The following is a 23,848-nucleotide window of genomic DNA, read 5'->3' on the forward strand; positions in this document are numbered from 1 at the left end:
TCACCAGCCTACAGTCCCAGTATTGCACTTCCATCCAGGCACCTGTCCCAGTCTATGCCCCCTGCTCTGGCTCTTGTCTCCTCTGCATTGGAATTATCCACTTTCCTTTCCCATGTTGCCTGGGCATCAGTAGAGGGGAGTACTAAGAACTCGGAAGAGGTTCCTTTCCCTTAGTTCCGGTGCCTAGCCCCAGCACAACCAGTAGCAGCACAGAGCTTTAATTCAAAGCAAAGTCCTGCTCAGCTGCAGGCTGAATCATGTTTTTTGAAAATGTTCTGTGTTCATAGATACTAAAGATCAGAAGGAACCATTCTGATCATCTAGTCCGACCTCCTGCACAATGCGGGCCACAGAATCTCACCCACCCACTCCTGCGAACAACCGCTCACCTATGTCTGAGCTATTCAAGTCCTCAAATAGTGGTTTAAAGACTTCAAGGAACAGAGAATCCTCCAGCAAGTGACCCATGCCCCATGCTACAGAGGAAGGCGAAAAACCTCCAGGGCCTCTTCCAATCTGCCCTGGAGGAAAATTCCTTCCTGCCCCCAAATATGGCGATCAGCTAAACCCTGAGCATATGGGCAAGATTCACCAGCCAGAAACCCAGGAAAGAATTTTCTGTAGTAACTCAGATCCCACCCCATCTAACATCCCATCACAGGCCATTGGGCCTATTTACCATGAATAGTTAAAGATCAATTAATTACCAAAATCATGTTATCCCATCAAACCATCTCCTCCATAAACTTATCGAGTTTAATCTTAAAGCCAGATAGGTTTTTGCCCCCACTGCTTCCCTAGGAAGCTCTAGCAAGTCTCTACTGAGAGTGCGCAGTTCTTAAAGACTAATAATTTGGGCACATTTGGGTGGATTTTCATAGGGATGACAAAAGGCACATTCTTGACACAAAAGTCACTCCCCTTACCCACAAAATTGCAATTTCTTGGAAACAGGTGAACTGCTTGGGTTGAAATTTACACACAAATACAAATTCAGCCAGAGGCAGACACCTGGCATGGAAAATTTCAGCCAAACTGGTTAAAAACTGTCAAAGACAGAAGCAACTATAGCTTATCTCGGGCAAACTTAATATTTAGATAGTGCTACCATCCCCGTATATCATATTTAGCATTGTCTCTTGTTTCTGGTGAGGTTTGTTATTTATTAATTTTTAGGCCAGTCTAATAAAAGCTAAAGCTACTTATTCTGCTTCCCTTTCACATGTTCAGTAATACCTCACTCAGAGCACTGATGCCAACAATAAAACACACAAGTAAGGGTATTGCAGCCATCACTTTTATTAAGCTTGTGTGGGTCATTGTGGGAGAGACCGAGGAAAAAGTGGGGAAGATTCTGAAGGTGAATGAGACTGTGTGGCTGACATGAAGGTATGCAAGATTATCAGAGTGTAGAGTTCAAGCAGAAGAGTAGTAAGAGATAACATCTAAGTGGCCAAAGATCTGCAGCTCCCTGAAGACAAGGGCAAGGGGTTTCAATTTGATATTGATGTAGATGAGGAAAATGAAGGGACTCGAGTGGGGATGACCTGGTCAGAGCAGCAGATGACAACTTTGGCAATGGTATTTTGGATACTCTATAAGAGTGCTATGTGGGAATCAGGTAGATCAGAAAGAAGGTTGAAATAGTCTAGGCATGAGATAAGTGTTTGGAAGTAGGAATAAAGGAGGAGGGGTACATTTTGGATATATTTGTAGAGGAGGAAATGACACTTTTTTAGCAATAGCCTAGAAGTACTAAAGCCAACCAAGCCCAGAATTTTGAAAGGTAAAACAGGAGAAAACTACAAATAATGGTACATCAGATATGTTGAACATGATGGACAGGTCACAGAAAAAGAAGATTAAGAAAAAGTTCTTGGACTTGGCCAGAAAGAGGATGTAAGTGCAGGCTCAGTGGAGCGAGAGGCCAAGTAAGACTGAAGAGTCAGGGACAGAGCCAGCAGCACGGAAGTCAAGGTAACAGGACAAGACAAACAAAAACAATGTATATGACATTCCTGTTTGTAAGGTTTCCAAACTGTTATTTATTTATTTTTAAAGTAGTACTTGTATACACAGCCAAACATTTAGAGCTCAACTGTAAACAGAGCTTACGTTTTAGTGAGGCTTCTTTCAAAAGTACACTGAAACATCTGTATCAGCAGCATAATGCTAGTAACAGCTAAGCAAAGTGTAATGACAAAGCAGCATATACTGTAAGTAAACCTCAGTATTTAGACCAGTTCCCATTACTTGAAGTCTTGCATTTCTTAAAAACTAGTTATTAGACTAGTTCAGAAATATTCAGTTAAAATACTTGTATAAATTCATTAATACTCGTGGCTTTCAAATTCTCATTTTCAATCTTCTAAGAACAACATCCTAATTCCACCATCACCAAAATACATATTAGATAAAAATACAGCTGGTCATTGAGTGTGTGTGTGTAGCTATCTATAAACATAGATATAGATATCTATAGTTATCTAGATAGATAGTTATCTAGATAGATAGATAGATAGATAGATAGATAGATAGATAAACACGTGACCAGCTCCCTTTTTTCTGCATTATAAAAAGGAAGACTTTGCATATTTTATCATTGTGAAACAAAAACAAATATGTATTAAGTCATTAATTTGCCACCAAACAAGTTATTTGCATCGAAGGTTACAGGAATATAAGAAAATTCCAGTTTAAATGCATTTATCTTCTGAGCCAACAAGCCATTCTCTTCTAAAACCTATACAGTTATAAAAGATGACAGAATGTAAGTGTTAGTATTCTCTCACTCTCTTCAAAGTAACACATTGTTATTTTGATGCCAAGTGATAAAAACAGCCTAAGATGCAGTACAGATGGTTTTATGCAGTGCAGAATAACAATAGTTTCTAATCCAAATATGCTTTTCCTCACAGGAATTAAAACTGCATAAGCTTTTATCTTGCAGTCAGTAAACATTTTGTAATAAAAACGGATTATAAAAATTTGCTTAAGAGGTTATATATTATTTTATTTTAACAATTATCAGAATGAACAGATCTGTAAAGCAAAATCTGTCTTTTTCTATGTAAGATATTTTTAATTGCCATGCTAATTTTTCCAGTTTTATTTTTGGAAATATACACGCAGCATGCGCACACACTCTAATGGTATCCCAGCCTTTTAACAGCAGCTTTCTTGCTAGCCTTTTTTTTTTGCTAGCAGTGCAGCTAAACTGCAAACAACAATTTGTCATCCACATAGTCTTGCCGTTTTGTTAACAAGGAGCTGGATTATATTATTCTGTAATTACATGGTTCTGTAGTGAGATTAATTGCTTAACAACAAGATACCCAATGTAGCTGCGTAATAGAAATTCAATATTCACAGGTACAATACCAAATCTGCACCGTAACATACAAAATTAAAATTTTCAGTCAGTCTGAAGCAACATAATTTTTTTTACGTTACAGTTTTTAACATATCTTTCATACTGTTAGATTAATACTCAATATCCACTTTGAAATGTCTCCATTCTTAAAGTGTATTTACTTTTCTCTTATACTGGCAATCAGAAAGGATATGTAAAGATTTCAAACTGACAGGAATGTCCATACTTATATGGAAGCCTAGAACACATTTAGCCATTCTCCACAATTTAACCAACTAGGCCCTACTCCTGCATTTATGAGCCACATAAATGGATCCTCACACTAGTGCAGAGCCCCAGTGACTTCACAGGGATGTCCTGCAGGTAGATTCTTGTGAGCTCTGACACCAGTTCCTCTTAGTTAAGTCTTAACATCTCTGGTTTTCTTTTCCCTTCTGTAAAATGAGGATAACATTTAGCTACCGCACAGGATTGTAGTGAGAAGTACTCAGTATCTGCAAAATGCTACATAGGTGTTAAAATACACCAAAACCTTCCAATTCCTGGAGGCATAATGGCTCCCAAACATCCAGCATATCTAAAAAACATTTTCCTTGAAACTCTTTATAATGTAACGTTAGACATGAAGCAACAAGGCTTCACATCTCATGCAGCTTGAGGTGGGAAAGGAGGAATCAAAGGTCTCCCGTTTTAGTATACATGTAGCCAGTTAATTTGGTGATGGCTTAAAGAATCTCTCCCCTAACCCACATCAAAATCATTAAGATGAACCCTATGCATGGAGTTGACTACGCTGGGAATATGAGGGCCTACAAAATTAAAAATGCTGACACGTGGGTCAAAAAGGACTCAAACCAAAACTATATTAAATGCAAAAAAGCCCCACAAACACCTAAAAAACAAAGAGGAAAAATACATTTGTGCAATATTACTGTTGCACAGTTAAGTGCTGAAAAGCCTGGAAATACCAAAAGTTAAGCTTGAATGGGCAGGCTTATCTCTGCCCCTTGAGCACCTGCATTATGATACACAATTTTTTTCACGTTAATCAAATATTATTAAAGCAGCAGGTAGCAGAGCAGCTGCTGAATGGGGCCAGATGACTCGTCCCAGGCCATCAGTAAGCCCCTTGCTATCTCTCAAATTTCTCCCTGAGCCTGAACCTGCCCTGTCCCCTAATACTCTTTCCAAAATCCTACTGTGCTCCCTAACACATAGAGTGTGATGAGAAGCCCCTCTGTCAACTTCCTCCACATCCAGCAGCTATTCCACATGCATTGGAACAAGATCGTTTCTGCTTCACTCAGTGCTTTTGTGGTTCTTATTTGGCTTGGATTACTGTGCCAAATTCCCATTTTTATTCACCCTTTTGCTGCATCTTGAGATTGCATTTCTTTGTTTTTACAAACTAAATTTGAAATGTACTTAGTGCTGTATGTTGATCCTAGGGCTATAAATTCATTGGATCTTTTTTCTTAACTACAGGGCAGCCTGCAAGGTTTTCCACTCCTCAAACTGCTTACAATTTAGGATGCATATTTTATGAGTTTAAGTTTAACTTTCATGTGTTAGTTTTAGATTGTTGAATGAGTAATACATTTTATTATGCATTTTGTTACTATAATATGGGGCTATCAGAAAATACACCCTAGACTTTTCTTTCTTTAGCTAAAAAGAACTTTTTTTTTTTGCTAAAAATGTGAATCTCCAACAGATGTTTTGTCTTGCAATCAAAATAAAGACTCAAGCATGTTTTGGACTTGGAAGGGTTATTATTTGCAGTAAGTTAAGTGTGCTTTAGATTATGCTGCCAGAAATATGGTCAAGTTCAGAGCCAATTAGTGTATGCTAGGGAGCTTGAGCATTAAGGAGCCTTAAGTCACTGTAATGTGCAGATAAAGAACATGAACATGGCATAAGTTTATGAAGGAAGACTGACATGACCTAACAGCCTCCTCTTGGTAGTTTTTCCTGCTATGTTCCTCTCTTCCAGCCCCTGGGCTAGATTCAGAAGTGATGTATAAAGGGGTGCTATGCATCACTAGATGCACATGAACTTAAGGGAGCCTAATTTGGTGTAGTATAAATGAATCTCCTGGCAGTCCAAGGACAAGATCATTCCCTCCCCTCCCCCTCCCGCACAGTAAAACCAAGAAGAAGGGTCTAGGATCCCCTTGTACATGTACCTCATATCATCCTGTGTGGACCAATGTGTTTTACCCACCTGTGGAAAAAGATGTAAGGACCTGCTCCCAAACCTTAAAAATCCCAAGAGATCTACACAGATCCCAAAATATCAGAGGAAATCTGTTTCTCTCCACCAGCTTTGGCCCCATCAGAACTATGCCACCAGGGGGTTGAGCCCTACAAATAGCTGAGTCCGAGATCCCTGTGAGGGTAATCTCCACATGACTGGGAATTAGGGGAGCAGGGCATACCACTTCCTCAATATAGATGCAAACCCATAGGGACGTGTTTCCAGATTCCAAGGATGAAATTGCCTAAGGAGGTTGTAGAATCTCCATCACTGGAGATTTTTAAGAGCAGGTTAGACAGACACCTGTCAGGGATGGTCTAGATAATACTTAATCCTGCTATGAGTGCAGGGAACTGGACTAGATGACTTCTCAAGGTTCCTTCTAGTTCTATGATCTGCCACATAGCAAGTTACTGTGGAATCATCTCTGAATGTGGCCAGAATTCATATTTTTCTTTGTGGTACAAGGAAATTTTTTTTCCAATTCACATTTGTTGGAGTTACAGAGATCTAGTTTAACATTTCTTTTGTTTATACTGTTAATATCTTTGCACTTGGATATCAGTGTTGGATGTTGTCTTAATTTAAATCATTATATCATAATAATTCAGCACTTAATTGCAATTTTAAAAAAATTTTTATTTTTTTTTTTTAAAGTGTGGAGTTGGATTTTAAACAGCAGGAAGACAAACTACAGCCGGTTCTGAGAAAACTTCACCCTATTGAGGAAACTCAGGTTGCACCTTTGCCTTATTCTCAGGAGAGTTACTCCTCAACTCCCAAACAAAAATCCAAAACTGAATCAAAAAAGCATGGAAGATGGAAACTCTGGTTTCTTTAATTAAGTCCATTAGCTATGGAGTTTAAGGCCTTCTTTGAAACATATTTGGAATTCAATTAATCATCTAAAAAGGGATCTTGGTAAATTAATCAGTGTTATCAGCCACGGTTACTCTGGTTATTATGGGCAGCATTCAGTTCTTACCATATGTACCAAAAGGCCTTTGTACCTATAAACTAATTAAATCATACCTTGCCAGCTTTTATTTGCAGTTCACCAATGTGGGATGTAAAATCAGAATTGAAATCTGTATAGACAAAGATGAGAAGTAAAACTGTTTTCCCGCTATCCCCTGCCCCCCTTAGATCTGCAAGTGTCACGTTTCATCCTGTACACAGCTAAAATCACTATTTTTAAGCCTTTTTATGTTCTGTTTTGTTTTAAACATTAATGAGGAAAAAAAGCAAGCCTTATGTTTGCAAAGATCTTCAATTTTACATTTAATTTTGAAAATAAGTGGGGGTCATGAGAAGTGCAATTTTTAGCACATAATATCCTGGAGAAAGCACAACTTTTCAAATGGTCCAAGACCATGAATAATCTCTATGATGTGACTATATATGTGTATTTGCCTTCATGTGCTGTAGAGTTAAACCAAGTTATTACATCTCAGCATCATATTGACACCTCTAATTTAGTGTCATCATTATCACCAGACTTATGACATGTTTACTGCTCATTTCAAAGGATAAGCAGCCAGAAAGCACCAGAAGTCAGGACACACCTTTAATCACTAAAAGTTGACGGGGTTGAAACTCTGGGACACTAAGCTTTCTTAGATCTCATTTTTATATTTTGGTACCCAAAGGCCAAAATGCTATATTCTGTCACAGAATATGAAAAAAATAAGATGGATAATATTAAAATGATAGATTGTTGGTAGTTGCCATAATTTAAATCCTTTTTGTAATTCAATCTTCAGAAAAACTGTACACTATTGTAGAGGGTGCTAGAAATGTCATTGTATGCATTATGCTTTACTACAAGAGTTCAGAAGGGCCTGGCAACTTTAATAGTTATTTATTTAGCTGAGCTTCTAAGATCAATTTCCAGACCAACATAATATCATTTGTATTAAAATAATATATTAACTGTACTAATCAATCACAATTAGGGGGAAAAGCTGTGAATCAAATTTCTTCTTAGATTTTTAAAAACAGAAACACTTTAAATCCACTATCAGTTATACACTGCAATCCTTTCCCTTTCCATATTAAGCAATGTCATTTAAAAAACCCTACTCTAGGTGACTGGAAAACTCTTGTAATGATAGGGATTGGGAATCCTGTTTCTTTTTTCTTTTAGTTAAATAATTTGAATAGTGTACACTCATGTGACAAAAACTGGGATACAAGGTACTGGCTCTGCAATTTCATATCCCAAGGCAGCATTAAGATGTGAATTTTTCAGTCTTTAGATGCAGCAAACAGGTGGAAGAAATGAATCCCTAACAGAAGAGTCTGCACCTACTAAATAAACCTGGAGATGTTTATGCTCAACTCTTTCTCCCCCCCGCCACTTACCTCAACATCAAATCCATTCTTAAGTACTATTAATTCTACAAGGATCCTGAAGCAAGCAATGTGGTCTTAGTCTTCAAAGTAAATAGAAAGTTTATGTGAGTACATAGAGTATATGTGAAACTGTTTATGTCCACTTCAAAACTATTTCAACTGGATGCTTTAATGAAAAACTCACCTTTGTAGTAAATGTCAAGAGGGCTACAAATCCTTGTACATAAGTAAACGGTATTCTAAAATATTTTTGTGAGAGATAAAGGATGAGAAAAGGTGTGCCATGAAGGAAGTGCAATTGTTTCATGTGGAAAAAAATGTTTCATGTATTTTATACTGATTTTAATTAAAGCTATAAAACTGTTTACAAGATATCCCATCTTGTTTTAACAATCCCAACTATTTCAAAGCATTAAATATATATATAATTTATTTACTTATTTTTCCTAAACAGGACAAAGTCTCAAATACGGGCTTAAGTAGAAAAAACACACACATTCAGTCTTTTAAAAAAGTGCTATACTTCAAAGTATAGTGTCACAAATACAAAGAAAGTATCATACAAGCCAAGTATATTTTTTAAAACACAGAGTCAAACATTTCACAAATGGGATTCTTTACAGATGGTTAATGTCAACTAATAAAACAGACTTCTTAAAAATCCATTCTAAATATTCTTGTGTGCAGGGACTCTAATGCAAAAGTCTTAAATGTTTTTATGCTTGGTTATCGAGTCATACCCAAAACTAGTATTATACAGGCATTCAGAATGAAAAAGAAGGATTCCTTGGTGAAATATTTAAGAGCTAAAAAACGAAAGTTATCACTGAGCGTTCTCTACATGTCCAGACTATTTTCTTAAACAAGTTGCAGATTTTTAATTTTTTACATTTTTTTAAAAAAGAAAAAGCTAACATGCAAGTAAAATACATATTGTGTTATACCATACTATACTATGTAATTTGTAATAAAATGTTTTTGCAAGTGTGTTAAACGCATCATATTGTGTTACATTTAGGATCAAACAGGCTCGATTTAGATCTTGAAAAGAATATTTAATTCTTATAACTTTTAGCTACACATGGTATGTGACTAACATAGAACTGTTTCCACCCTAATGTGATACATGTGATAAAAAGCAGGAACAAAATTATGACAAAGGAAACATCACCACTATTAGTGTAGCATATTATGTAATTTTGCTGTTAAATTCACTGGCAATATCATGCATTCTCAGACACTAAATTTACTATTTGCACTGCTCCCATAACATGCTTTAATTACTTTCTAATCAATAAATACTGCAGTAATTTTGCATTACTTACTGTTTTCATACTACATGGACAATGTTTTCTAAGTCTGCATAATTCCCATTAAGCAACAGTGATATTCCTATGTTTTGAAATTATTATTAGGAAACAATTTGTGTAAGTACCACTTGTTTTCTTAAAATTAATCACTGTAAAATACTTTATAATCAGGGTAAAATAAAAAAAATAATGATTAAAACTGAAAAAAACCCACAGTAAGTACAAAGTGTTTGGTTTTTCTTGCTTCAGACAAGATGCTATGCAATGAACAAACAATAAGTGGCTATGCATTCTTTATTTTCACTCAGTGTTATAATGGTACATTACATTTAAAAAACCTAATAGATTATTTTTTCATAAGCATTTTGAAATCAAGCTGTTAAAATTTCATTAGTCTAATGGCACACAGTACGTACTACTCTTAATTTTGTGGCTGCGATTGTCACCAATAATATAATGGCAGTATGTTTACAGCTCTGCTATACTAGGATGAAGCAGAAGGCCTGAAACATTTCTTAGCATTATTTCTGTATTAGTAAAGTACAACTGTAGCTGCTGGAAATATGCTGCCAATTTATTTAACTGAATGCAGTCTCGAGGTAAAACTTGGTATATTATTTGTATATTCTATGTCCATTAGCTCCATTCATGATAATATTCAATTCATACTTCAATGCACAAAAAGCTAGATAATAGTGAGGGGAAAAGGTCTTAATTTTTGCAATAATAGCTTGTAATGAGTAATTTGAAATGTGTGTAGAAGAAAAAAATTTTACATTGCGCCACAAGTAAATACTATTTTTTAATTTGCAGTAGCCAATGAAGAAAATGCATTGCAAACCTTCTGCCCAAGACTTTGGCACTCACGGTACCTCATGATTCATAGAGTTTGAGACCAGAAAGGACTATTATATCATCTACGCTGATCTCCTGGTATAACATTGCCCACTGAATTTCATTCAGTCATCCCTGTTCTGAGCCCAAAAACTTGTGTTTCATTAAAACACATCTTCCAGAAAGGCCTCATTCTTGATTTGTAGACTTAGATAATCCACCATTTCCCTTGTTCATTTGTTCAAGTGGTTCAGTGCCCTCACTGTTAAAAATCTGTGCTTATTTTTAATTTGAATTTGTCTGGCTTTAACTTCCAGCCATTACTTCCTGTTATGTCCTCCTCCTCTAGATTAAAAAAACCCTTTAATGTCCGATATTTTCTCCCCATTAAAATACTTCTACACCATAATCAAATTACCTCTTGATCATCTTTTTGGTAAAGAGATTGAGCTCCTCAAGTCTCTCACTGCAGGGAATTTTTTCCAGCCCTCGTATCATTTTATGGCACCCACTCCAATTTTTCCACATCACTTTAAAAATTTAGATGCCAGAACTGGATGGAATATTCCATCCAACTGCCATTTCCAAAATTAAAATCACCTCCCTATTCTTATTCTCTTTTTTTTACATTCAGGGATCAGATTAGCCCTTTTAGCCGCAACATTTTGCTGGGAGCTATGTTCAATTGATTGTCCACTGTGACCAATAAATCTTTTTTCAGAGTCCTGATTTCCAGGATAGTGTCTCCCATTCTTAGATATGGCCTGCATTCGTTGTTGCTAGATATGTGACCTTGCATTTGATGGTATTAAAATATATTTTGTTTTAATGGGCCCAGATTATCAAGACATTCAGATTGTCTGTCTGACTGTGTTGTCATCATTATTTGCCACTCCAACAATCTTTATGTCATCGGCAAATTTTACCAGCAATGATTTTAAATTACTTCCTTAAATTTTATAAGTAAAGATACAAAATAGCCAAAATTGGTTGACCGTTAGCAAACACTGAAAAGTCCATTTATTTATTTTCATTTCTGTGTTTGTGGGGGAAACATATTGAGTTGGTGGTTTTGAGTAACTTGGGGGATCTCTGTGATTTGTGGACTTATAACACTTATCAAAAGTGCCTAGAAGAGTGCATCAGAACTTCTAAAATGTGTTTACAGGACACTTTCCATTTATCATTTTTTTAAAGCAGCCCATTTTTCAGCACCAGAGAAGCTTAAAGGTCCTGGTTCTGTCAAAGCGAAATCTTGCTGCAGCTATATACATTAAGCCTTTATTGGGTCTTCAATAATAAAGGAAATAAACAAATAATCTAATGTGGACAGAGTGACTACAGATAGGAGAACAAACAAAAAAGGAAAGTGAGAGGAGACTGGAAGAACACAGACTTGAAGAAGACAGACACTGGAGATTGGGTGTAAGTGTACAGAGTCACTTACAACAACAAAAAAGGCCCTGGTTATCTTGCAAAAATCATGGTCCATATCATATTCCAGTAACTACTCACGACTCTCTTCACCTGGGTATCAATGAGATAAACTGATACAAATTGTTATTAGTTTTACCAACACTGCAAATAACATGCCCATATCAATACACGCATATTTACCAAACACCTTTTAAAAAATATTGTATAAAAAGATTTAATTTCATGGGGAAAATATTGAAAAACCACCAGTATCAAAATGGTGAAAGTAATTCCCCTCCTGTAAATTATAAACCGTATTTAACATGGTAGACTCAGAATTTAGTCTCATCATTAAGTATATAACTTCACAACTCTCAATGAAAAGAGCTGATTAAATGAACAGACTGTGTTTAAATCCAAGCTAATACAGCCCATACCAGCATATTCTTCTGCATGTTAAACAGCATGTCAGGTTTTTATAAATCATCTGGGGTAGAATAAAATATAGTGCTAGCATTAATAGTGACTTGGCCAGAAATAACTATTCTAAACCTGACCTTCATCTATTGCTTCCAAGTTTTGTTTGTTTTTGTGGGGTTTTTCTTTTTTTTTTCTTTTGTTTTTTTAGAACTAAATTTTCCCCAATCTTATTTGAAGAGATATTTGTCTGTGAGGAATTAAAGTATTTCTATCTAATAGATTCATAGATACTAAGGTCAGAAGGGACCATTCTGATCATCTAGTCCGATCTCCTGCACAGCGCAGGCCACAGAATCTCACCCACCCACTCCTATGAAAAACCTCACCCACGTCTGAGCTATTGAAGTCCTTAAATCATGGTTCAAAGACTTCAAGGAGCAGAGAAGCCTCCCTCAAGTCAACCATGCCCCATGCTACAGAGGAAGGCAAAAAACCTCCAGGGCCTCTCCAATCTGCCCTGGAGTAAAATTCCTTCCCAACCCCAAATATGGCAATCAGCTAAACCCTGAGCATACGGGCAAGGTTCACCAGCCAGATACCCAGGAAAGAATTTTCTATAGTAACTCAGATCCCATCCATCTAATATCCCATCTCAGGGGATTTGGCCTATTTACCCTGAATATTTAAAAGATCAATTACTTACCAAAATCCCATTATCCCATCATACCATCTCCTCCATAAACTTATCGAGTAGAATCTTAAAACCAGATAGATCTTTTGCCCCCACTGCTTCCCTTGGAAGGCTATTCCAAAACTTCACTCCTCTGATGGTTAAAAACCTTCGTCTGATTTCAAGTCTAAACTTCCTGGTGGCCAGTTTACACCCATTTGTTCTTGTGTCCACATTGGTGCTGAGCTGAAATAATTCCTCTCCATCTCCTATATTTATCCCTCTGATATATTTATAGAGAGCAATCATATCTCCCTTCAACCTTCTTTTAGTTAGGCTAAACAAGCCAAGCTCCTTAAGTCTCCTTTCATAAGACAAGTTTTCCATTCCTTGGATCATCCTAGTAGCCCTTCTCTGTACCTGCTCCAGTTTGAATTCATCCTTTTTAAACATGGGAGACCAGAACTGCACACAGTATTCTAGGTGAGGTCTCACCAGTGCCTTGTATAAAACCTCCTTATCCCTACTGGAAATGCCTCCCCTGATGCATCCCAAAACCGCATTAGCTTTTTTCACAGCCATATCACATTGGCAGCTCATAGTCATCCTATGATCAACCAATACTCCAAGGTCCTTCTCCTCTTCCGTTACTTCTAATTGATGCGTCCCCAACTTATAGCTAAAATTCTTGTTATTAATCCCTAAATGCATAACCTTACACTTCTCACTATTAAATTTCATCCTATTACTATTACTCCAGTTTACAAGGTCATCCAGATCCTCCTGTATAATATCCCGATCCTTCTCCGAATTGGCAATACCTCCCAGCTTTGTATCATCTGCAAACTTTATTAGCACACTCCCACTTTTTGTGCCAAGGTCAGTAATAAAAAGATTAAATAAGACTGGTCCCAAAACCGATCCCTGAGGAACTCCACTGGTAACCTCCCTCCAACCTGACAGTTCACCTTTCAGTAGGACCCGTTGCAGTCTCCCCTTTAACCAATTCCTTATCCACCTTCTGATGTTCATATTGATCCCCATCTTCTCCAATTTAACTAATAATTCCCCATGTGGCACGGTATCAAATGACTTACTGAAATCTAGGTAAATTAGATCCACTGCATTTCCTTTATCTAAAAAATCTGTTACCTTTTCAAAAAAGGAGATTAGGTTGGTTTGGCACAATCTACCTTTTGTAAAACTATGTTGTATTTTGTCCCATTTACCATTGACTTCAATGTCCTTAACTAATTTCTCCTTCAAAATTTTTTCCAGGACCTTGCATGCTACAGATGTCAAACTAACTGGCCTGTAGTTACCCGGATCACTTTTTTTTCCTTTCTTAAAAATAGGAACTATATTAGCAATTCTCCAATCATTCGGTACTACTCCTGAGTTTACAGATTCATTAAAAATTCTTGCTAATGGGCTTGCAATTTCAGGTGCCAATTCCTTTAATATTCTTGTATGAAGATTATCTGGGCCCCCTGATTTAGTCCCATTAAGCTGTTTCAGTTTCGCTTCTACCTCTGATATGGTAATATCTACCTCTATATCCTCCTTCCCATTTGTCATGCTACCATTATCCCCAAGATCCTCTTTAGCCTTATTAAAGACTGAGGCAAAGTATTTGTTTAGATATTGGGCCATGCCTAGATTATCTTTAACCTCCACTCCATCCTCAGTGTTAAGCAGCCCCACTTCTTCCTTCTTAGTTTTCTTCTTATTATATGGCTATAGAACCTTTTACTATTGGTTTTAATTCCCTTTGCAAGGTCCAACTCTACTCGACTTTTAGCCTGTCTCACTTGATCCCTACATGTTCTGACCTCAATTAGGTAGCTTTCCTTGCTGATCCCTCCCATCTTCCACTCCCTGTATGCTTTCTGCTTCTTCTTAATCACCTCTTAATCATTCTCATAATAGAGAATATTTAGAGAATATCCTAATCTTAAACAACAGAGTATTCAAAATAAACTAAAGAGATTTTAAGTATATAAGCAAATTCTTTGATGGAAGTAGCCCTTTCAGCCTATTCAAATACTGGAAGGAAGAGAGGAAGAGTGCCTCATATCATTCATGAAGTTACCATCTAGCTAATTAAAGGGAATTCTTTACAGCATTAGCCAGAAGGTTTGCAATGGTGGTGACACATGGCCTTGAAGATTATGGAGAATCTTTAGAATTCCTACGAGCCCAAACTCTGTATCTCCTTCCTAGTAGCCAAGAGTGGTGAGGGAAGGCTGACATCCTCATGACATCATTACTGTTCACTTCATTGGCAAGGAACCACCTTGCCTTTCATACTAGCCTGTGGCTAGTGAGCTTCATTCTCACTAGGTGTCTGAAGGTTTTCAAAGCCTGGGGAAGGCGGGGGGGAAGGGGGGGACCCTAGAGAGAAAACTAAATGATCAAAAATAGATTTAGCTTTTATAGCAAAACATATTTAGGATAAAAATGGTAAAAAAACAATAATTGAAGGGGGTCCTGAGGTTTCCAGGAATCTTTGCAAATTTTAAATTTCACACACAAAATTAAAATGTTCTGATCTCTAAAATTTGTTACTGTGCTCACATGTGGAATGCAAGTTTGTGACATATTGTACGTGACAGCGTATCCCATGTTAGACATAGGTATCTGGGCCCATTATATACAACAGAACCATCTATTGTCAATACTTTTGTTGAATCAATTTAACAATTGTCATAACAGTAATAAAGATTTTAAATCACATCCATAAGTTATAAAACAGAGAAAAATCAATCTTTTTGAATAGTCCAAAAAAACTGTCAAAGTATTATTTATAGTTTCATAACTAGACTCTTGAATTATATATCCTCTTGCAACAGCGAATATTTTGCGTGTTATCTTAGTGCTTATCTACAAATTTCATGTCCTACTGATGATCTTTATCCTGTGATCAGAAAACACTCTGTATTTAACAAAATAACCATCAATATACCTTTACTCCCTCTGTTTCAAGGTAACTCCATTCTACCTTTAATATTTGAATTCTGTTAAAATCCCCTGTTGATATCCAAAATGCTAGGCTCTCAAGAACAGACACACACACACTTTGAGGCATACTGCATACTTGTGCACAGTTCAGAAGTTGGAGATGTGTGTAAACAGTATTATCTATGCAAATTAAAGCACCAACAAAAGAACACCGTGTTGGATATTTATACATAAAAAGCACCCAGTACAGTGCATAAATACCACCAAATAAAAATCCCACTGACCTTAAAGCCAAATTATGAAAAGAATGTGTAATGCGAAACCAATGTTATCTGATTAACTTCTGTCGTATTGGGCCCAACCCTGCAAATCCTTGTTCAGATATGTAGTTCCATTGTATTCATTGGGGCTACTCAAGCAGAACCACTCAGGAGTGAATATTTACAGAATCAAGACGTAAATTTGTATCATAATGAACATATTTCCTTCTTTTAAAGAACAAGCATCACCAAAACACTTCCAATATCTTTGCAAATACATAATATGCAAATTCCATATTATTATCAGTGCAATACATTTTAAATAAGAGGTGAAATATATAGTCATTTTTTCAAGGTGAAAAAATTATTTAGATTCAACTACTGAAACATCTGTATAGCAATTTTATGTAAGAAATTAATATATATGATTTGTGATGCATTACTTTAAAAAAAAGCCATCACCTAAACTATCCTCCTTTATGGTTCTTTGTCTAGAAACTGTTTTTTCTTCTGGTTTGTTCTGCTATGATCTATTCTCTAATCTAAATTCTAGGTGCAACTTTCAAGTCAAAAAAATGTAATGCATAAATCTCAATCTGATGCTGATCCAAGAAGGGTAAGGTTATGCATACTAAGTATTGGTTTCATTTCCATCTTACTCCTTTATTGACACCACAAAAGTGAATCATTATTGGTTGATTACTGAGAGATGCTTTTAGAAATGCACTGAATTTTAAATAGTAAGTGCCCTCTTAAAAATTCCTGATGCTGTCAGTATTCATTAAATAATTATAGTGTGTTCAGATGTAATGCATTCAGGCTATGTTCATATTCACAGTGTGCATTTTTAATACAATTGCACTTAGTTAAAAATATATATGTGCAAGACTTAAACTTTCAAATACATTATGCTGAAGTTAAAAAGGGGGAAAACTAACTATAGGTCTACTAACGTAATGCTTCAGAATATATCCTGTTGTGGTTTTGTATCATTTCAAATATACAGACATCACCACAGTTTAGCAGAGGGGAAATAAAATTAAGGAATTTTGATAAATACATCAGCTATATTTCTACAAACAATTTAACCTACAGAAACAATAACAATATTTTGTCTGCATTCTACTGTCTATATATTTTATTATATACAAACACACACAATTCAAACCTAATGACTTTTGTCTGCTTTCTCAATATTAAGTTTTTCTTCCATATGAATTATAGGTACTTTACTTACTCAAGGATTAATCCTTGTCATTTTGGGGTGTGAGGGGTACAAAATCATTAAAAGACAGCATGTTGTTGGAAGTGGGAAAGCAAGTGCCAAGATGATAGCTGGAGAGAGAATTAGAAGTAAGAGAAGGTTTTTATCATTCTCAGGGATACAAACACCATTACAGATGAAGAAGAGTGGAGGACAGAGGGTGAGAGAGGATGGTATCCAGGAGACGGACTGAGAGCCTAGAAGGACGAAGAGAGATAACAGTGAGAGACTGGGGTAAAGGAATAATATGGAATTAGAGGAAGAGAGAAGAGAGTTAATTCAGAACTTTCTCAATTTTGATTTTTTATAAATGATGTAATACAGTACAGAGAAGGAAGAGGTAAGGGAAGTAGTTTTAAGAAGAGAGTCAAAGCCATTCAAGTGTATAGATTGGCAGGAAACATTTCATGATCTCTCTTTCCAGGTTTCCACCAAAATATTTTTTTCAGAATGGTACAGAACTTTAAATGAATAATGTTCACCTAAAATGCAAGCTTTTACACCAATTAAGTACATTGTGTGCATATATGCTGCAAATAGTGACAAACATTTACAGATTTTTTTTAAAAAGTTAATAAAGGCCCATATCTTCACCTGATACAAACCAGTGTTGCTCCACTGAAGCCAAATTTCTGATGCAGAATATTTAAGTGGTCCAATAAACAAAATATTTTAAAAGGTAACAAACTTTGTTAAATATAAAGTTGAGCAAAACTCAACAAGAGTTAAGCTCTTCTAATATTAAGTTATGTCATTGTATTCTTAAATGGATAATCTTGGAATAACCATATTATTTCTCAGGACTTGCATGGGCACACATCAAAGTCTTTGTTTCATTATGAAAGTTGTAATTGCCAGGGCCATATTCTGCAATCCTTCACTTATTTAAAATCAGTATGCCTATGAGAGTCATCACCCCAACTGAACAACCACAATGTGAGTAAATGTTGGCAAAATAAAGCCTCCAGTCCAATTTACATGTCAACAACCAAAGTTTTTTTTAATTTACACAACATTTTTAGCTAGTTAAAATCTTATAATTGCAAAAAACAAAATTAGTTTTGGTTAAACATACCCAATTAAATTCATCATTTGATCACTGACAATTTAAATAGGACCTTTCTCCTCCTACTATAGGCCACACAAAAATTATAATCCAAAACTTTACAGTTTACTGAACACACAAGAAGGTTACAGGAGGTTTTGATTGCTTTTTACCACCTGCGATTTAAATCCTCTATTATGTCAGGTGCAAGAAGTTGTGATAAAAATACTTAAGTTTATGTCAAGAGACACTTACAATGAGCTCTGAATCGCGTCCCATGGAAATGACTGTTCTATTGACTGTCCTCAGTAGCTTTTCCATGATTATCTGGACATGGCGCTGTGTTGGTCCCTGGAGAGAAAGAATAATTTAATGGAAACTATCACCAAAAGACAATCAATACAACTCAAATATTGATGCTTGTTATTAAATCCATCTATCCTGTTGAAACCAAATCAGTTATAACTCCTCACAACTACTGCTCAACAAGATGAAAAACAGTCTTTGTTAAAAGCAAAGACTACACAAAGAAAATAGACTTTTTATTACTGCTGCTACTGAAAGTCAATTACATGATTAGAGTACTTTAAAAAAAAAAAAGCAAATATTTGGGGGGAAAAAATGCAGTGTTTATGGCATTTGGTTAGGTCACAATTTAGTTTTCCAATGACATTTTTTAACCATTTAAAATCAAATGTCTCTGACGAAGGTAAACATGGCACACTTAATAACAGTGCATCCAATAAATTAAACAATTTAGCTAAGGCCTTTCAAACTAATTCTCAATTGTTTTATTTATATTCTGGTTTAGAGGTGATCTGCTAGGATTGTTTTTTTAAAAACATTAAAAGTGTGGTGTTGACCGTGAATGCCCTTTGTGAACACGTTAGGGATTTATGTCCCAACCTTGTAGGGGAGGAAGTCCCACAAAGATTGGGGGTAGGGAAGTATCATACTAATATGGGGAACTTGCTTCCCCTCCCACAATGTAAATGTGCTCCTTAAAAGTTACTTGCCTGCCTTGCCCTAATGCAAGACTTAGAGACTACTCTATGGTTGTCAACATTTAAAATGTTTTGCCAGACAATTCTCTGAATAGGATATGCTGTAGGCTGTTGCTGGACAGCTGTGCAAACCTACTAGTGAAATGCATTTTATTAATTATTATTATTAATTATTATTATTATTAAATGAGAGAGAAAAATAACCCATGGTTCATTCACCAGGTTGCATTTAACTTCCAGAGGCTCCAGCTGGCATATGTGAAAAAGTATCCCTCATCTCCAGTACCTGTATGTTCAGCTACTGTTCTGGAGCACCCAAGCTCCCTGCTGGTGACAAGCAGGGACTTTCCTATTCTCACCTCCAGGGACTGATTCCTTTCCCCACAGCTCCTCCATCTCCCTTTTCTACCTGCATACAGGCTTCAATCATCTGGCAGCTCAGCAGCCCTCTCTCGCCCAGTTCTTGGTTGTCTCTCTCTCAGTAACAGAAACCAGCTCCTAACTCGGCATCCACCCCTCATGCAGACCTTCTCAACTATGTTCAGCTCAGCAGGTGGTGGAGCTGCAAGCCAATAAGTTCAGCTTGCTGAGAGAAATGCAGACAGCAAAAAATAGGGAGGGGCTGCTGTGCTGTCAGGACAGAAGCTCATTTTTTTAACGTAATCTGCTTCCGGATGCCAAAGAATCGGGATCACTGGAAGAATACAGTTACCAAGGACAGTTTTTTAAAAAGCTAGAACTTGCTCTGGCCAAAGTGTAGGTAGCTATGCTGCTCATGTACAGGAATCCAGACTCGGGACCCTCTGGTCCAAAAATCTTTAACGCTGGCAACTAGCCAGAATGGATTATAGCTCCCCATCAAAGGAGAGAGATTTGTACAGTCACTGTCTAGTCCAGTGGTTCTCAAACTTTTGTGCTGGTGACCCCTTTCACATAACACACCTCTGAGGGTGACCCCCCCACTTATTAATTAAAAACACTTTTTTATATATTTAACACCATTATAAATGCTGGAGGCAAAGCAGGGTTTGGAGTGGAGGCTGACAGCTCGCGACGCCCCATGTAATAACCTCCTGACTCCCTGAGGGGTCCCAACCCCCAGTTTGAGAACCCTTGCTCTAGTCAATAAAAAATTGGGATCATGCAAATGACACACCCACAACTGAGCACAGGGTACTGCCTAACACAAAAAAGTTGTGCAGTTTTGCATGTGTAATTGTACAGCATCTTTACATTCTGAATGGATAGGACTGTTTAACTTCCCCATAATACTCAGGCAGAAGGAAGCACTATCAAGTTAATTAGTTATATCTTGAGAGAATTGGCTAGAGGGGGACTGTTTTGTTTTACTGAGCTGTCTGAAGAGCAGCCTACTTCCAGCAGATTGTTTTTAACTGTCATAGATCACGTGGGAATATTTCTGTACATTTTAAATTCCTGACAAATTGTTCATTCACACCATCAAACCAGCTTTTTGGATTTTCCCATGACTTGAACAAATCTTGTTGCTAAGAAAGTCATTTAAGATTACTCTTTCACTGTGAAAGACTTTTAAGAGACTATTTTTTCCTCTAGTGAAATTTTCTGCTACAAATTTCAAAACAGCACACTCAGTTTTTATCCTCTTTAGTTGATGAACAATCACCAAAGGACCAAAAGCTGGCCCAATAAACAAGCATCAATGCAATGAAGAGGCTGAAGAATTCATATTCCAAACTCATCCAACACTCCCCATCTGGCAGGACATGCAAGTGCTGTGGAGGAAGGATACTCAACTCCTATGAGTATTTGACCAATATCTGGAGCGGTGTTATGGGATGAGTTCCAGAGGGAGCCGTATTTCCTCTTGGCCAGAATAAAGGCCGTCATAAGTGAGAAACCTTAGAGCCAGAGATCAACATGGTGAAAGAGTAAACATCAGTCAACACCACCTCATCACCGACCACCACAAGAGAGGAGGAGAAGAAAGAAAAAGAAAGGAAAAACTCAGAACAAAAATAAATGACAAAAATGAAGTCATTGCCAGCTTTACTTCATGATCACCCCTATCACTCACAAGACATAGTATTCTTAAGGGCTAATTGGTATAAACATCAGTTACTAACCACATCTTTCCTGTAAAGGACTTCCAGGATGTTACTAAGCAGTTGGCAGCAAGCCTCCAAGTCTTCCTGCCTTTCCAAATGATACTTCAACTGATCTGTCATCATTGGCAGCAAGATCTCCCTGCAGTCTGCACATAAAGATACGTTACAAGTATGTCTTACATAATTTCATAGTATACACACATCATATTGCAAACAGAGCGAATATTTTAAACAAAACTTTCAGGAAAAAAGTTAACTTCCTGGCAGACAGAAGGCCAGACCAAATTTTGGGCAAAAGTTTAAAAAAACAAAAAAACCAGACAGTCAATAAGCAAATGCAAAGTGACCTCTTTGTATCACAGTACAACTGCACAGCAAAAAAATCCCTGCAGCAGTGAGTCTCAGAGCTCAGGTCAACTGAGTCAGTTGGCTCCGGCTTTGAGACTTGCTGCCATATGTCTTTTATTGCAGTGTCTGAAGTATGTCTGAAGTATTTCAGTGTCTGAAGACAATCTGAAGTATAAAGATTGGTACATGCTTTGTCCCCAGACTCCAATTCAGCAAGGTACTTAAGCATATGCATAACTTTAAACACACAACTACTCCTACTTATGATAACTACATGTATTTAAGCATTGTGATCATGCAAATGACACAACCACAACTGAGCACAAGGCACTGCATAACTGAAGAAAAAGTTATGCAGTTTTGCATGTGTAACTGTACAGCACCTTTACATTCTGAATGGATAGGACTGTTCAACTTCCCTATAACACTCAGGCAAAAGAAAGCACTATCAAGTTAGCATTGACACAATCCAGTGAACATGTGCTCTGCAAATTAGGCTGCAAAAAGAGTGGAAAGTTTTTTCATTATGTTTTTGTTTTAAGGGGAAGGAGGTTGTAGTCAAGAAGTAAGGAACTATCCTGACTTGACACAGAACCCTTAATGGTGAGTTGGAGCAATGCAGTGATTTTTGTGGGTGTCCCCACCCCAACTGAGAAGAAGGGATGGTGGTGGAGAGAAACAGTTCTTTCCTCCTCAAAAAGGAGCAAAGCTAGATGTTTCTTGTCAGAGGTGAAAGAGCAACATGGGCTGCCCTCGAGGTATTCAATTGGGGACAGAGATGGGAAAAAAAAAACAGATAAAGAGGACACTACATTCCTTGAGGAGAATGCTGCTTCACACTAATTGGTTTATGTGGGCATAAGCTTTCATGGCTGGCTCCTTACAAAAGCAGCTTTGCCTCCTCATCTATTGACACCTCCTCACCTATTATTGGGAGTGGACTACATCCCCCTCTCCCCCCGATCGAATTCACCCTGTCAACACTAGTTCTCCACTTGTGAGGTAATTCCCTTCTCTTCATGTGTCAGTATAATAATGCCTGCATCTGTAATTTTCACTCCATGCATCTAAAGAAGTGTTTTTTTACCCACAAAAGCTTATGCCCAAATAAATCCGTTAGTCTTTAAGGTGCCACTGGAGTCCTTGTTGTTTTTGTGGATACAGACTAACACGGCTACCCCCTGATACATGACACTAATTTGTTGTCATTTTTTCTGAATTTCCTTCCAAGGCAAGTAATGAAAATGTCACATTCACATGAAAAAGGGAAAGTATTATGGTTATGTTTTAATACTGTTTTAATTAATGGTATGGCTAATATTTTACAGTCTCTCAAATAATGCATTCGTTATTAGCAAGTACTTCCAATTAGCTTCAAATAAATATTGTCATTATAGGGTTCTATGTACCTTACAGGTAAGTATTACCTATAGATTCACATTTTGAGAGACTAGAAAGCTCAGGGGGATGGTCTACACTTAAACATTCATCAGCATAGCTACATCTCTCAAGAGTGTGAAAAATCCACACACACTTTAGGAGACAAAGCTATGCCAACCTAATCCCTGGTATTGACAGCACTAGGCCAATGAAACAATTCTTCTGTCCACTTAGGTACCACCTTTCAGAGCAGTGAAGGTAGAACCCCTCCCGTTGCTGTAGTGAATGTCTACACTGAAGCTCTACAGTGGCACAGTTGTAGCTGTGCTACGGTAGCATTTTAAATGTAGACATAGCCTAAAAAGTTAACATACTGTAACAGTGGCCAAAACTGCATTTCAGTTTTTAAAAGTACAAACAAAACCTTAGGGGGTCTATAATAAATTAATAAGATTTTGTGTTATCTAATAGACAAGAAAATGTATACATGCATAACAAACATTAATAAAATAGCACATTGACAGAATCTTTTATTGTATCTGAAAACAGTTTATGTAATATGAAGTTGGAAAATACTCCTACATGGCAGGTAATGAATTAAAAGTAAAAAGAAAAAGAGTACCTGTGGCACCTTAGAGATTAACAAATTTATTTGAGCATAAGCTTTCGTGAGCTACAGCTCACTTCATCGGATGCATTTGGTAGAAAATACAGTGGGGAGATTTATATACACACACAGAGAACATGAAACAATGGGTTTTATCACACACACTGTAAGGAGAGTGATCACTTAAGATGAGCCATCACCAGCAGCGGGGTGGGGGGGAAAGGAGGAAAACCTTTCATGGTGACAAGCAAGGTATG

The 23,848-nt window shown here is 36.9% G+C and overlaps 2 protein-coding genes across 2 annotated transcripts in view; one reads left to right on the top strand and one right to left on the bottom strand.

The window, feature by feature from the left end:
- Positions 1–9,510, top strand: part of INSYN2A (inhibitory synaptic factor 2A) — an 80,468-nt gene extending 70,958 nt beyond the window's left edge. Inside the window, exon 4 of the mRNA XM_038408543.2 lies at positions 6,288–9,510. Within this exon, the coding sequence (XP_038264471.1) occupies positions 6,288–6,471 (184 nt within the window). The 3' untranslated portion in view covers positions 6,472–9,510. The remainder of the gene's footprint in view (positions 1–6,287) is intronic.
- Positions 1–23,848, bottom strand: part of DOCK1 (dedicator of cytokinesis 1) — a 578,721-nt gene that overhangs the window by 392,294 nt on the left and 162,579 nt on the right. The window contains 2 exon segments of the mRNA XM_038408546.2: positions 18,421–18,516; positions 21,275–21,402. Of these exon segments, the coding sequence (XP_038264474.1) occupies positions 18,421–18,516; positions 21,275–21,402 (224 nt within the window).

The sequence above is a fragment of the Dermochelys coriacea genome, chromosome 7 (assembly GCF_009764565.3).
Source record: "Dermochelys coriacea isolate rDerCor1 chromosome 7, rDerCor1.pri.v4, whole genome shotgun sequence".
Classification (NCBI taxonomy): domain Eukaryota; kingdom Metazoa; phylum Chordata; order Testudines; family Dermochelyidae; genus Dermochelys; species Dermochelys coriacea.